General features: G+C 36.3%; 1 protein-coding gene across 1 annotated transcript in view; it reads left to right on the plus strand.

The window, feature by feature from the left end:
- SNTB2 (syntrophin beta 2) overlaps positions 1–16,568 on the plus strand; it is an 80,461-nt gene that overhangs the window by 47,653 nt on the left and 16,240 nt on the right. Inside the window, exons 3-4 of the mRNA XM_090260043.1 lie at positions 1,895–2,105; positions 7,862–8,004. Of these exons, the coding sequence (XP_090116169.1) occupies positions 1,895–2,105; positions 7,862–8,004 (354 nt within the window). The remainder of the gene's footprint in view (positions 1–1,894; positions 2,106–7,861; positions 8,005–16,568) is intronic.

Below are 16,568 nucleotides of genomic sequence, written 5' to 3' on the forward strand. Positions count from 1 at the left end.
AGGGGGGCTTTCTCTTCAAAGGCAGATTCTTCTAGATCCTGGAATCATCAAAATTTTGGAGTTTCTTTTCTGTTTTTTTCTAATTTAATTTGCTATTTCACAACCCCTTTTTAAAAAACACTGCAAAATTTCTCTTTTCATGAAAAATTGACAATCCTGGCATGGGGACAACTTTACTTCCTATTTTCATCTTTTTCCAGCCTAGTGTTCCTTGTTAATCAGGTTTAGTCGTATTTTGTAATAGGCTTATTTTCCATTTTTCCAGGTATTAATAACTAGGGTCTTTGACATTAAGATTTTCAGAGTTTAGACTTGTTGAAGGAGACGTGCCTGAGAGACTGTCTCAGGAACTGTAAGAGGTGAAAAGGCCTTTTCAGAAGGGCTGTGTTCTGTGCCCAGAGAAGGATGAACTGATTCCTATCTGTAGTACTAAGTAGGCCACAAGGAGGAGTGGAAGAAATCTCTTGTCGTGGTTTTATGGCTGAACTTTCAGCATGTGTTTAAAGGATGTTAAGCTGGTTACAGTGCCAAAGCAACCAGGTGGAAATGATTAGCCTCTGTACTAAACAGTCAGCCCAATGTAGGGTCTGAATTAAGGACATCACTGGCCCTTCCACCCAGTTAGGTTATGCATTCAATGGTTGACTCCTGTATGTGCCCTGACCGGGGATCAAACCCGCAATCTTGGTGTATTGGGACGATGCTCCAACCAACGGAGCTACCAAGTCAGGGCTCAAAAACTGTCTTTAGAAAGATGTAAGAGTAAAGAGATCTTTTCTTGATCAGTGGCAATTTGTCAATTTCTAGCCTACCATGAAAAACACTCCTAAGAGCTTTTCTTTTTTCCATTATGAAAAAACTGTTAGAACACAGCAATATATATATGTTAGTCATTTATTTATTTGACTTTTTAAACTCATTTGACAAAAACTTCGGCCAAAACACAGAACAATACCCAGTAAATTGCTATATAAAGAATTTGTTTGATGTACTTTAAACATTTTAGCTAATTCCTAAAGGTTACTTTTGAAGTATAATGATAGATTGTTCTCAGTTAAGCATTAACAAATAATAGTCATAGAATTGAAGCTCTTGCCCTGGCTGGTGTGGCTCAGTGGATTGAACACCAGCCTGTGAATTGAAAGGTTGCCGGTTAGATTCCCTGTCAGGGCACATGCCTGGGTTGCGGGTCAGGCCCCCAGTCGGAGGCAACAGATGATGCACATCTTTCTCTTGCACATCAATGTTTCTCTCCCTCTCTTATCCCTCCCTTCCCCCTCTCTAAAAATAAATAAAAATAAAATCGTTAAAAAACAAAAGAATAGAAGGTGTATCTTAAATTAACTACTTTTCTACTATGATTCAATGTATGGTTTAATTATATACTGTTACCCAGACACTAGAGAACAGTTGTAAATTTTCATAAAGAATCATATTCTTCAGCTCTTTTTTCTTTATTTCACACAGTGGAAATTTCACTTCACTATTTGGCAGTAGGTTTTATTTACCTAGCAATACCTTATAATGATATTTTATAAGGTATCTTCTAAATATTTTTTTTAATCTCAATTCCTTCTTTACAATGTGCCTGTGAGATTGAACAAGCATGCTTTCCATTTCTTTGATGTGGAAATTAAGGCACAGTGTATAGATTATACAACAAGTTCCTCATCTTAGGTCATTATATTAACAGATTGAAACAAGAGACCCAACAGTCTTTCTGATGATTACCTTTCCATATGTGGTTTTCTCTGGAATGGAACCCTATGGAATTAAGAGAAAGTATCTATTCTGGAATGTAAAATTAAAATAGATTTCCAGTGATGTATGTTAAACCCTGGCAGGTTTGATGACTTCTGATCTAGCTCACTTTTTTTTTTCTTTTTCCACACAGATTGATAGAGCTACATTCTCCCGATAGCAGGAACACGTTGATCCTACGCTGCAAGGATACAGCCACCGCGCACTCCTGGTTCGTAGCTATCCACACCAACATAATGGCTCTCCTCCCACAGGTGTTGGCTGAACTCAATGCCATGCTTGGTGCAACCAGTACAGCAGGAGGCAGCAAGGAGGTCAAGCACATTGCCTGGCTGGCAGAACAGGTAGGCTGGGAGGCAGGGCAGTGTCTCACCTGGTTGCCATTCAGAGCCAAGAGGGTTCTTCCATGTTTCGTATTTATCATAAAATCAGGTCCTGGATATCTGGCTAACAGATTTCGTGTATGTATAGACCGTATAGTCAGGTCCTGGATATCTAGCTTACAGATCTTTTGTTTCTCCTCCCTACCATTTAGCTCCTTGTTGCTAATTACCACCTCCACAGGAAGAACTGACCATCATGATAATCATCACCACAACATAACTAAAAAGTGGTTTCTTATTTACAATCTGTTCTTAATGACGGAGTACAATTTTCATGATTTTAGAACAGGATCAGCAAACTATTTCTGCAAAGGGCCAGATAGTGTCACAACTATTTGAGTCTACCATTGTAGTGAGAAAACAGTCATAGACAGTATGAAAATGAATAGGTGTGCCTGTGTGTCAATAAAACTTTTATTTATAAAAACAAGTAGTGGGCTGCATTTGGCCCACAGGTTATAGTTTCCCAGCTCCTGTGTTGCTCTGTTGACAGAGTGTGAGGGGCAGCAGGCTTACCTTCCTGCTCTGAGAAAAGTATAAAATATGCAAACTATTTTACAAGCCATTAGACAGATGTCTTCCACAACTAAAAAATGAAGAGAGGGGACTCCTGTGGGCCCACGAGGAGGACCGGGAGTCCCCATTCCCTGTTCCCCATTCCCCTTGCTCCTGTGGGCCCTTGAGTTGGTCCAGGAGCTGCCTCTCCCCTTCCCCTCTCTATCCCCGCTTCCCCCCCTTTGCCCTCAATAAACCCATTGCCTAATCCCCCCCCCCCCAAAAAAAAATAAATAAATGAGGAGAAATAAGAAAACCTAGGTGGACATTGGCTGAAGGGGAAGAAAGAACTTAATCCAAGTTTGACGTAAGGGAGACTAAAAGTTCTATGCGATGTTATGGTGCATACTTTTTCTTTTGGGTCCTTCACTGTCAGCTGGGCCAGAAGGAGTTGGAAAAAGAAGACTGGACTTGGGGTTCAGAGATGAGGGTTCAAGAGCCAGTTCTGTTTTTCACTATTTTAGATCTTTTTAAAACTTCCTCCATCTTTTTGTATCCTGGTTTCCTCATGTGTGTGCAAGCGGACAGGGATTGTGTCAGTACCAGCCCAGGGGGGTTTTGTTCTTTAGTTTCTGTTTTGTTCAAAGTACAGGTTCCCAGGTCTACCCCCTACCCTTCCACCTCAGCAGAGTTCTGATTTGGTAAATCTATCGTGCGGCCTAGTGATTTTGTTTGGCAGCTTTCAGTGATTGTGTTGTGGACCATTTTGGACTCCAAAAATCTATTCTTTTTGTCAACTCTGAAATTTTACGAACATTTCAAGTAATAATTACAATAAATTAGAACACATAATTAGTACTGTGATAATTTCTAAGAAGCATAATTAGACTAGGCAGAGAAGAAGCAAATGAAAGTCATGGTATAGGTACTTAGGACTTATGAAAGTTTTAGTATTTTAGTTATGTTTATCATTGTTTTTACTTTTTTATGTACTAGTTGAAAAACTCAGTTGAGTGGTAATTGTTTCATGCTTTCAGCAATGTTAGAAATCTTTATGATTTTAAAAAAGTAACACATTCACATGTTTCAAAAATTAGAATAAAAAGAGGTGAAAAGTCTTATTACTCTCTTTTCTGTCCCTCATCCACTTAATTCCCACCCCATTTCCCTAGAGAGGTCATCAATTTCATTCCTTTCTAGTGATTTGTTTGAGGTCTTCTATGCAAATAAAAGCAAATCATATGAACATATATCCTCCTTTTTCTAAGATTTTATTTATTTATTTTTAGAGATGGAGGGAAGAAGAGGGGGAGAAAAACACCCATGTGTGAGAAAAACATTGAACTGGTAACCTTTCAGTTTGCAGGCTGGTGCTCAATGCACTGAGCCACACCAGCCAGAGCTCTTGTTCTTGTTTTTTCATTAAACGATATATCCTGAAGATCTTTCCATATCACTGAACAGAGGGCATTCTTTTTTTACAACTGTCTCATTTTCCATGCATGGTTGTAGCTAAATAAGGACTCCCCAGGTTTGTTGTTGTAACCTTTTGCCATTACAAATGATGCTACAGTGAGTAACTTTGTAGTTTGTCCTTCTACACATGTGCTGTCCAAACTCTGATTTCCCAAGTTCAGGTAGACGGTATAATAAAGGAACCCACGTATCTGAATATGTTTGGTTCTTAAGTTTGTGATAGAGTAGAAAAACTTCATGCCCAACTGGGGACCAAACCCACAACCCAGGCATGTGCCCTGACCAGGAATCAAACAGGTGACCCTTTGGTTTGCAGGATGATGCCCAAGCAGCCGAGCCACACCAGCCAGGGCAAGAATTTGTGATCATGTTTTTTAAACTACCACAAAGGGTATATGCATTTGTAATTTTGATAAATATTGTCCAACCGCCTTTCATCAGGGTTGAACTAATTTAGATTTCCAGCAATGTATGAGAGTTGTCAGACTTTCAAAGTGAACTTAATGTGGTTTATGCTACATATGAACAAGTAGAAAAGAGAAAAATAAAGGCACCAATTCATCACAGTCTGTCTTTTATGGACCGTATTATGTGTGTTTCCTCCACTCAGCTGTGAGCTTTTAGAAGACAGGAGCACATTTTTTTCAAAATCTTTATTGCCTCCAGGGAACTTAGCCTCATGCTTTGTATATAGTACATGCTCAGTAATTTTTTCTTTGTCTCTGTATATACATACAAAAAGGAAGCAAAAAGTCACTAATTATAAAATCTTGTCTAAGAACACAACTGCAGGGTTGGGAAATAATGCTGAGAAGAAAATTTCAACCACTTTAAAAATAGTACCACTGAACTAAATTCAAGGTAATGTTTCTAAAATATTCTTGAGCCCTGGCTGGTGTGGCTCAGTGGATTGAGTACCAGCTTGTGAATTGAAAGGTCACTGGTTCAATTCCCAGTCAGGGCACATGCCTGGGTTGCGGGCCAGGTCCCAGCTGGGGGCGTGCGAGAGGCACCCAGTTGATGTACCTCTCGCACATTAATGCTTCTGCCCCTCTCTTCCTCCCTTCCCTCTCTAAAAAATAAATAAATAAAATTGTTTAAAAAATATTGTTGCATTTTACTTTTTTGAAACAGTGTTTGAGTTACCCAAACTAAATATCACTCTCAGAATAGGGTGTTCAAGCAAGATTGGATACCATTTCTCAGAGGTATTATGATCTTATGTATCTGATAAAGGTTGGACTAGGTGGTAAATGCCAAAAGTTTTTCCGACTATAAGGTTTTTTATGAGTGTGAAAGTGGTCAAGATAATTTCAGATCATGTAACCTGTTTAATATAGATGAACATTTCTTTTGGCAAGAGATGTATCTCCTGAAAAGCTTACATATAAGTGAAACTGTTTCAGTTGTACTTAGAAAATATAGTCATTTAGGACAGATAAATTAAGAAAGAATCATTTATTTATAAACTTTAAATACTCCTTAATTTATCCTTTTTGTTATTTCACATTGTCATAAATCTAGTTTGCTTGAAACAGGGAAAACCTGTAATACAGATATTTGGTAACTGATAAATAATCTGTTCTGTGCATAGGGACTTCTGCCTTCTATTGATACTGATTTTTATGTGACTGATAGTTTACCTTTTAGTTGGTTATATTCTTGAAAGGGAATTTTCTTTAAATACACTAACTAGGGAACATGTATTTATCTATAAAACCACATTTTTTTAAAGCATTTGAGTATAGATTAGAAAAGCCAGAACAGCCAGAGAAAGGTTTGTTTCCACAGTTTCTCCTTTGTCCCTGATAATTCCCAAAATGTGTAAAGACTCAAATTTGTATTAGTGAAATGGTTTATTTATTGTTTCTCTATTATAAAAAGAAATAAAGAACAGAAGTATATCACTTGACAGGATTCATAAGATTAACAGGTTTAGGGAATGAGTACTGACTATTAGTATTTTTTCACCTTTAGTGCTATTCACTATTTATTAGAAAGTAAAATTTGGAGGCTTTTATTTGGCCAGAGTGTATACATGCATATGGATGTATGGGGTGTTGAAACACAAGCAAACCAGAATCCTAACTTTTGTGTCCCTTTTTACTGCAGCCAAAACCTCAGTAGTGGAGCCCCAAGGCTGCTTGCACTGTTACCACAACCGAAAACACATGCTTTATGTAGCGTTTGACTCCAGTAAAAGCAAACCGTATCTTTATAAGTTAAGACAAATAGGCAGACAGAATGACTTAAATTGAGGTTTCATTTTTTTTCCCAATGGTAAGTGGAAGAAGGAAAGGATATTCTCCAAAAATTAAGGACTCAAGAGAGCTACAGAATAAACATTTTTAAAGTTTTTTAATTGAACAATTTTCTCTCTTGAAATTGTATATTACTTCTGTTGACATTAGCAGTTTCCTTTACAGCCTAAAATATCTTTTGGGGGGAATAAATAAATTTAACTTAGGATTTCCAAATTCATTTACTCTGATGTAGGCTTCAAAATCTCTTTCTTACAACTTAGAGGATAATTAATTTTAAAAAATCAGATTATCATTTTAACCCTTTGGGAAGGTAGATCTTACATTATTTTCCCTATTGAAATATTATCCCAAACAGTCTCAGAGACAAAAATTTAATAATACATATAAACTAGAAATCCCTTTGGGATACCTATGACCCAAAAATATAAGAATCCAGAGAGCCTCTTTAGAGATGATATTTTCCCTCCAGATATTACAGATTTCCCCATGGAATAATATAGAGTCTTAGAAAACTTGGGTTCACTAGTAAGAAAAATATAATTATTTCTATAATACTTTGCTTGAATTCTCAGAGTCAGTTCATGTATTTCATGCTTTCAGCACCCATTAGAACAAGGGTCACTTCACTGGGTGGAATTCATTTTCCACTCCTGGCATCAGCAGGTGACTCTAGCTGGAAGAAAAGTCCCAGTGACAGAAGTTAGAACAGAACCACTTAGGCCACTTTTCAGATTATAGGATGTATTCTTAAGATGCTCTACCACATTCAAACTACCTTCAGAAGTCATAAAGGAGGAGAAAATAAAAAGTGGCTCTGAGATAACTCTTTAAGGGACAAGTGATTCATCAATTTGGATTCTCATTGAATCCGTCCATCAGTGATAGTGAACTGAAGGATCAGTGTTAAAATACACTGTTAAGCATTGTCTGCTCAAAGATCTTATCTCATGAGGGCAAATACTTTGATGATACCAGAGCTTTTCTTGAACATAGTCTTTTGCTTTGGGGCCTTGGATCCTTCCCATTATGGATAAACAGTGGCGGTTTTCCTGCATTTTTAAACCTTCACAGAGAAAACTGAACTTTATGCAAGTAAATGCAATGGTACACTTGAAACTGTAGCATAGACTTCCTAAGCATAATAGGGAAGTGTTTGACAATAGCTTACATGAGTGTTTTCCAAACATAGTCATCAGCATTAAAAAAAAAAAACTAAAATAGAAATTTATCAGAGCACACTGCATAAAATGTAGGAATTGTATTATTTTGGACATTTTTAAATTCAGTTATTTATATATGTGTGTATTGGGTTGCAATGCAAAATGTATTTCTTATTAAAAATTTTGAAAAATACTGATGTTTAGAGTATATGGATGGGGAAAGAAAATGGAGGACCACTATGTTAGGTCATCACTGAAGGGACTTTCACAATTATATATCCTTAGTGTTAGTTCTGCTTTCTGGATTTCACCATTGTAACAGGCAAAACTAGATGGTGGACGACAACAGTGGAGACCGGTTCTCATGGCTGTGACTGAGAAGGACCTGCTGCTTTATGACTGCATGCCGTGGACAAGGGATGCCTGGGCATCACCATGTCACAGCTACCCCCTTGTTGCCACAAGGTAAGACAGAAGACAAAGAAGTAAAATATCTCTCCTACTTTAAATCTTCTAAAGAATAATAAAGTGAAAAAATGAATTTTAAAGTGAATTCTATTATCTTAGTGCCTAAAATAGAATTTAAGTAGCTGATATAGTTGATTCAGACAAAAAAACTTTTCTTTCACATTCTTATCGATTACTTTGCATCTTCTAGCTCAGAATAAGTGGTTTCTGTCATTAGTATTTTGTGTGCATTTATTAATTTGTTGAAGCAGCTTCCTAACTACTCCCTTCAAGATTTGCTTAGTCATGAAGATAAGTAAATAGTGTTTTTTTTCTTTTATTTTATTGACTGTGACTAGAGAACCACTGAAATTGTGGTAGCCTTTTGACTGAGTGATGAAATCATTTAAATCAGAATGTGGTACTGTGGATAAACCACACATTTGAGCCAAAATGTTCTTCAATTTCTCTTTCTGGTGTAAGAGCATATAATTTTGATTCCATCAAATAAACATTGATTGGACCTGAAGCAACAGCATGTTTTTAGCATGCTAGATGCGGGGTGTTGGAAGGGCAAAGAATGGAGACATGTAGATTTGGAGGCCAATATGTCTTAAGAGACAACTCGATCCTAGTTATCTGGTGTTAAACTAGAAGACATATTTACATTCAATTTTATTTGGGCTTTTAAAAATGACATTTTGATGTAACTAAAAAACTACACATTAGCCCCACAGAAAAGTATTTGATAGTCAAAACAGGTAAATGGTGAAACCATCTGTTGTGTCCCACAGGGAACAGAGGTTGAGGGGAAGGGGCAGTTCCTGCTTTGAGCTAAAAAGATTCATGTGAGGAGGAGTACTCTTTACATTATAGGAAGACTTTCATGCTGTATAGGATTTCCTTCAACTTGCCAAGTTCCCTTACATATATCATTTTTTAATAAAAATATAATTTTTACATAGCTTTTCAGGAGTTTCTCTGAAACTCCTAATCTAGAGCTGGAATACCTAGATCACAGAATAGAGATAAGAAATTTCTTGAGCCTCAGAATTAGGGAGGTGTGCCCTCATTAATCAGGACATAAGGGTCCTACAGGAGGACTGAATCTAACCATCAGTTTCTCTGTTTTTGTTTTGTTAATCCCAACTAAATTATAACCTTCTTGAGGTCAAGAACTACAATTTACTCATCTTAGCACTTCCCTTAATGCTTTGCATATCGTAGGGCCTCAAGAAATCTTAGTTGAGTAAAATTCTGTTACTTAAGTTATACTTTCTCTGTCACGGTTACATTGGGAGCATGACAGGAATCCTCTGAAAACATGTATTGTCTCAGTAGTTATAAGTAAAGGGATTAAATTTATATTTTTCAAAGAGAATTTAGGAATATGAAGCAATCTCTTAAGTTTAAATTTCATGGAAAAAGTTTATTCTCTAGTTACGATCATAAAATGCAAGGAGGGTAGTGTTATTCTTAGACATTTCCTTAACTATGTGTCACTGGAGGAATGGAGCAGAAACCTGTGACATCCCATAGGTAAGCTTTTGTTTAATACTAGAAATAACAGCCTATGAACAAATAATTTCTGACCATAGACTATACTGGGCCCAGACCACCAAAGTATTTTGGTACTAAAGAAGGAAATGGGTGGTTGTGTTTGTACTTTCAATGTGGTATTAATTGCAACTAGAGAAGAGGTACAAAAAAGATTTGACTTAAAACTATAAAACTTTTTAAAACATTATTTATTTTTAGAGAGGGGAAGGGAGGGAGAAAGAGAGGCAGAGAAACATCCATGTGCGGTTGACATTTGCATGCCCCCAACTGGGGACCTGGCCCCGCAACCCAGGCATGTGTCCTGACTGGAAATTGAACCGAACGGGTGACCCTTTGGTTCTCAGGCCAGTGTTCAATCCACTAAGCCATACCAGCCAGGGCTACAAGTCTTAGTTTTATATAGGAGTGGATCTTCATGACCTTGGATTAAGCAGAGCTTTCTTAGATATCTCACCAAAAGCACAATAACAAGAGAAAAAATAAATTAATTGGACTTCATCAAAATTAAAAGCTTTGAACTTCAAATGTCACCATCAAGAAAGTGAAAAGCAAAAACAAAACAAAACACAAGAGAGTAAAAAGACAACCCACAGAATGGGACAAAATATTTGCAAATCATATATCTAATCTGGAGGCCTTGTATCTAGGAAATATAAAGAACTCTTACAACTCAATAATAAAAAGATAAATTACCCAATTAGAAAATGAGAAAAAGATCTGAATAGACATTTGTCCCCAGAAGATATATAAATTGATAATAAGCACATAAAAAGATGCTCAACATGATTAGTCATCAGGGAAATGCAATCGAAACCATAGTGCAATACCACTTCCCACCCACTAGGATGACTATAATTAAAAAGATAGATAATAATAAGTGTAGACTAGGATGTAGAGAAAATGGAGCCCTCACACACTGCTGGTGGGAATGTAAAACGGTGCAGTCCATGTGGAAAACAGTCTGGCAGCTCCTCAAAAGGGTAAACACAGAGTCACCATACCGACCCAACAATTCCACTTCTATGTTGTATACCCAAGAGAAATGAAAACTTACATCCACCCATAAACTTATATGTGAATGTTTATAACACCATTATTCATAAAACCCAAACTGTGGAAACAGCCAGGTGTCCACCAAGTAATGAATGGATAAACAAAATATGGTATATCCATACAATAGAATATACTGTTCAACAATAGAAAGGAATGAGATTTTGATAAACTCTACAACAAGGATGAGGCTTGAAAACATTTTGCTAAGTGAAAGGAGTTAGACACAGAAGACCACATATTATGTGATTCCATTTGTTTATAATATTCAGAATAAGCAGATCTATAGAGAAAGATTAGTCATTGACGGGGAAGGGGGGGACACGGTGAGGAATGGGAGAAATATTGAAAACCTGCTAAAATTATATGTGATGGTTGCATAGCTCTGAATATACTAAAATCCATTGAACTATATACTTTAAATGTGTAAAGTGTATGGCATGTGAATTATATCTCAATAAAAATGTTATAATATTCAAAAACAATATGACCTCATAGAAGGGCCTAAGGCCAATCCTTAAGCTTGAGTTTGAATCCATATTCTGCCATGTCTGGTAGGTAATTGGGAGCATGTTAATTAACCTTTTTGTGCTACACATTCTTCATTTGTTAATGAAACCCAAATGGGTGGGTGTGAGTATGAAATGAGTTAGTCCTTGTAAAATGCCTGCAGTGGCACCTGACACATTATTTTGTTAGCTGCTTAAATTAGTGATAATAATTTATTATTAAGTGAAAATATGTCAATCAAGAATTCTAGATAAAAAGTATAATTGGTTTAATTTGGCCATTGTTAAAAGAGGAGCTTAGTTCTACAACAGTTTTTACAAGTAGTGTGAAAGTTTCATATTAAATGAGGAATTCAAATATATTATTTGGATCCACCTAGACATGCAAATTTAACTAGGATATTAATTTAATGGGTGAGACTTATTCCTTACTAAATTAAATTAATATAACAGCAGGGATTTTAACTCCTTGTTCAGGATATACCAGTGGATTAGGGGCAAAGATAATGGGCCAATGAGAGGCTTAATTTTTCCATGTGGCCATGTCCGCCAGTGGAATCGTTTTAAGTCACTGCATGATAGAATTCAGAGGGACATAATCATCCTCTGGCTCTCAGAGTGGGTAGAGTATCGCCAGTGACTAAGAGACCAGAGGATGGAACCAGACCAGGAGGTATACCACAAAGAAAGACAAGGCCAGAAAGTGGTGTGCTGTGTCTTCTTAGTGTAGAGTTTGTGATTTATATGAGTAATGAGAAAGGGCTGAATATTCACTTTTCACTAATTCTATTTCTAATAATTTGCAACATATTCTTATGAGTGGATAAGATCGCATAAACATATAAGGAAGAAAAAAGAAATTAAGGACCTAGATTATCCCCAAGAGTAGATAGTAAAAAATCAAAGAACATTGTTAGGATGATGTAAATTAACATGAGTTATCAATTATATTGGCTGTACCTTTACAGATTCTTGGGAACCAAGGCTAGGTGTGGGTGCGGGTGTTTGTATTTACTTAAGAGCTGATATTGCAGACCTGGGAAGAATTAAGCAAAGCATGAAAGTAGTAAATTAAGAAGATTTTTATTTTTATTTTACACACCTCTTGAGATTAAAGCCAGATTCACAATACAGGTAGAAGAACACTTTGGTTTTGCAGGGGCTGTGCATTTTGCAGGATGTGCATTTTATTCTATTTTCCAATACGCTTTCTTTGACTGGAAGAGAAAAAAGATCCAAAGAAACTATGACTGCTTTACAGTGTGGAAAAGTGAGTGGTGGTGTGCTCATAGGACTCTTGAGGCAAAAGCTGCTAAAACGCCTTTGCATGAGCTCATCTGGCCGCTGCCACTAAAGGGGGCCTTTTGGCGGTGTGTGCTAACCAACTGCTCAGAGCAAGGCTTCGACAGCTGGTTTGCATTAGATTCCCTTTGCCAAATATTATAATAATCTGATCTGGAGGAAAAATTTTCCTGGACTTTCTATTTTTTATGTCTGATTTGGGATTAACAATCAAACTGAATATGGTAGACTACGCCCTGTCACTTTCCCCATGCTCTGTCTTACTTGGATCATATGTGGAATAATTTCGAAACTTAATTTAATTAACTCCTGCTGAAATAGCTAATGATTAAGTGGCATGTTGGTTCTCTGGGAATCAGCTCAGTGAGGTGGTTCTTCAAGTCTACTTTTATGGTACCTCTGGGATCCCCTCTTCAGGGGATCTGTAAGTTTAAAACTATTACTATGATATAACTTGCTTTTTTTCACTGTTAACATTTGCACTGAGGGTTGGTAAAATTGCTGGTGCCTTAGCATGAATCAAGGCAGTTGGCACCAAACTGTATGGGCTTGTAGCACGGAAAAAAATGCCAATTTAACCTCAAAACATTTTGTTGAAGCAGTAAAAATTATTTTATTCCCTCTCAATCCTTGAGTATTCATTTTTTTAATATTCTGTGAAGTGTGATGGTTTTTCTCAAAAGAAGAGCACATGTGTGTTTAGTTGTGAGCTGAACTAGCTGTATTGTTTTTTTAAGATTTTATTTATTTATTTTTAGAGAAAGGGGAAAGGAGGGAGAAAGGAGAGAAACATCGATGTGCGAGAGATGCATCAATCAGTTGCTTCTTCCGTGCCCCCTACTGGGAACTTGGTTTGAAACCCAGGCGTGTGCCCTGACTGGGAATCAAACCCTTTGGTTTGCAGGCCAGTGCTCAACCCACAGAGCCACACCAGCCGGGTTTGGTTGTTTTTTTGTTTGGTTGGTTTTTTTTTTTTTTTTAATGAAACACCATTTTTTACTTGAAATAACAACTGAATGGCAAACTATGGTTAGTCAGATTTGGGTATTTGTAGACATCTTTCTCTAAAGTGACCAAAATGATTTTGTCACTTAAGAAAAACACTGATTGAATTTGTTGCCAATTATAAAATTTTAGCTTTCTAACAGAAATTAGAATTATGGAAAACTTGTATCTGTCACTGTGAGTTGACAGCTTCCCAATACCTAAAGAATTTTCTGATGATATCAGTGGTAGTATTAGCAAATATGACTTTTTGATATTGTATAATAAGATGCTTTAAACGTTTGGACAATCTTCATAGCTCAGAAAAAGAAAATTTTCTAAGTGACCAATACATGATGTTACAAAATCATGCAGACATATAAAAAAGATCCACTCAAAGTGTAAGAGAAATCAGTGGGTTTTTAATGTAATAGGAGATATGAAAACTATTGATAAGGTTACAGATTCTGTATTACAACTAACCTTTAAGAAACTACTTGAGTTTTGGTTTGCTGGACAAGATATCCACAAGTATTTGAAAAGGCTATTAAAATACTTCTTTTCTAACTACATACTGTGCAAAGCTGGAGTTTCTTCATATAGGTCAACAACATACTGCAACAGAATGCAGAAGCAGATAGGAGAATTCGCCTGTCTTTCATCAAGCTGAATATTAAAGAGATTTGTAAAAAATTTAAATTAATGCCACTCATCACATTAATTTTTTTTGTATTAGAAAATATTTTAATAAAAATAAGTTATATTAACATGTAACGTGGTTATTTTTATTTTTAACTGAATTAATATTTTAAATTTCTCAGTTTTAATTTAATTTAATTATAGTAATTATTAATAAATATAGCCCATATAAACAAAAGCATTTTAGAGTACTCAGCAGTTTTTAAGAGTATAGAAGCATACTCCGACCAAAAAAGTAGCAAACCACTAGTTTAGTGCTTCTCTACCATCACTACACTCTTGAAATTTTAATAAAATAAGGTAGTCTGGGCCCCACCCTAGATCAGTTAAATCTGACTTTTGAGGATGTGACCTAGGCATCAGTCTTTTTTTTAAATCAGTTTTTACCTGAGAATATGCTTCATTGATCTTAAGAGAGAGGAATGGTGGGGATGGAGGGGAGAGGAACATCAATGTAAGAGAAACAGGTTGGCCGTCTCCCATATATGCCCCAACCTGGGATCAAACCCAAAACCTTTTGGTGCATGAAATGGCACTCCAGCCAACAGATCCACCCAACCAGGGTGGGTATCAGTCATTTTTAAAAGGTATCCACCAGGTGATTCTAGAGTACAGCCACTATACACTAGAACTATAGTAATTAACTTGGCTAAACCAGTTGGTGGATTAGAATAAACTGCCTTTTCTTTGAGAGAGACACACTCTTGCCTTTTATCTGAACCCATGGTGACTCCCTGACAAAGGAAATGTAAAGGAGCATCCATTTGCCCTTAGATGTGTTCTTGTTCAGATTATTATTAGAGGAGTAAAGGAAGGAACCAATAAATTAATAGAAAAATATTATAGGTATGTAACCTACAATGAAGGCAACAAGCCATTTATTTATTTCTCTTTGCTGTATACATCTCTCAGCCAAGTTTTTAAAAATTCTGTATGGGAAACTTTGCTGGATTTTTATAAGTGAGGAAGTATGTTTGTTCTGTTATGCTGATCTACTTAAACTTCTTAAACATAGGGAAAATATTTTTGGAAGAAGGGAATAAATTAAAACTATATTAAATGGTTGTTATAAAACAACATATTGTAACCTTAAGGAAGGTTACTTTTTAATGATCTTTAGTATGTTCACAGAGTTGTGCAGCCGTCACCACAGTCAATATAAGGACACTTTAATCACCCTAGAAAGAAACTCCTTACCCATTAGCAGTCACTCCTCATTTTCCCCTCCCTCAGCCCTCGGCAACCGCAAATGTACTTTCTATCTCTATGGATTTGCCTGTTCCACATAAGTGGAGTTATGCATTTTATAGCTCTTTGTGTCTTCACGGGTCACCCATGCTGTAGCACGTATCACAACTTGATTTTTTATAGCTGAATAATATTCTGTTGTTTGGATATACCACGTTAAAATTTTTTTTTTTTTATTGCTTGATTTGAGAGAGAGAGAGAGAGAAACATTGATTTTGTTACAATTTTGTTCTATCCACGCATGCATTCATTGGTTGCTTTTTACATGTGCCCTGACCAGGGATTGAACCTGCAACCTTGGTGTATCAGGACAACACTCTAACCAACTGAGCTACCAACTGAGCTACCCGGGCAGGGCATGGATTTTGTTTATCCATTCATTGGTTGATGGACACTTGAGTTATTTCTACGTTTTGGATATTATGAATAATATTGCTATGAACACTTGTGAACAAGTTTTTGTGCTAACATGTTTCTAGTTCTTCTGGGTACAAACCTTACATCTAATACCTATTCTAAACTTAGTATTTCTAAAAACAAATCCCACGTTTCCCTGACAAACCTGCTCTTCCTGCACTCGATTTTTCATTTACGTAATGGAAAAATATTTTCATGTACTTATTTGCCATCTGGATGAGGTGGTTGTTCAGATCTTCTGTCCATTATTTTTCGTAACTCCAAAGATTTTTAAAAATTATGGTAAAAACTCCATAACAATATTTACCACCTTAACTATTTTTAAGTGTCCAACAGTAATGTTATATGTACATTGTTCTGCAACATCTCTAGACCTTTATAATCTTGCAGAACTGAGACTCTATTTCCCCATCCAACACAATCCCTGTTAACTGCATTCTACTTTCTGTTTTGTCGAGTTTGACTACTTTGGATACCTCATATAACTGGAGTCATGTGGTGTCTTGTCTCTTTGTGGCTGGCTTATTTCATGTAGCATAATTTTCTCAAGGTTCATCTGTGTTAAATATATGACAGGGTTTCCTTCTTTTTAAGATTTAATAGTATTCTGTTGTATGTAGATACCATATTTCCTTAAGCCATTCCCGCATCAATAGACATTTAGGTTGCTTCTACCTCTTGGCAATTATGGATAATGCTACAATGAATATGGACTTGAAATATCTCTTTAAGAACCTGGTTTTAATTCTTTTGGATATATACCAAGACATATTTTGCCCATTTTTTAAGTGTTTTTTTTTTTTAATTGTTGAG

The sequence above is a fragment of the Furipterus horrens genome, unplaced genomic scaffold (genome assembly GCF_987537825.1).
Source record: "Furipterus horrens unplaced genomic scaffold, mFurHor1.1.pri manual_scaffold_13, whole genome shotgun sequence".
NCBI lineage: Eukaryota > Metazoa > Chordata > Mammalia > Chiroptera > Furipteridae > Furipterus > Furipterus horrens.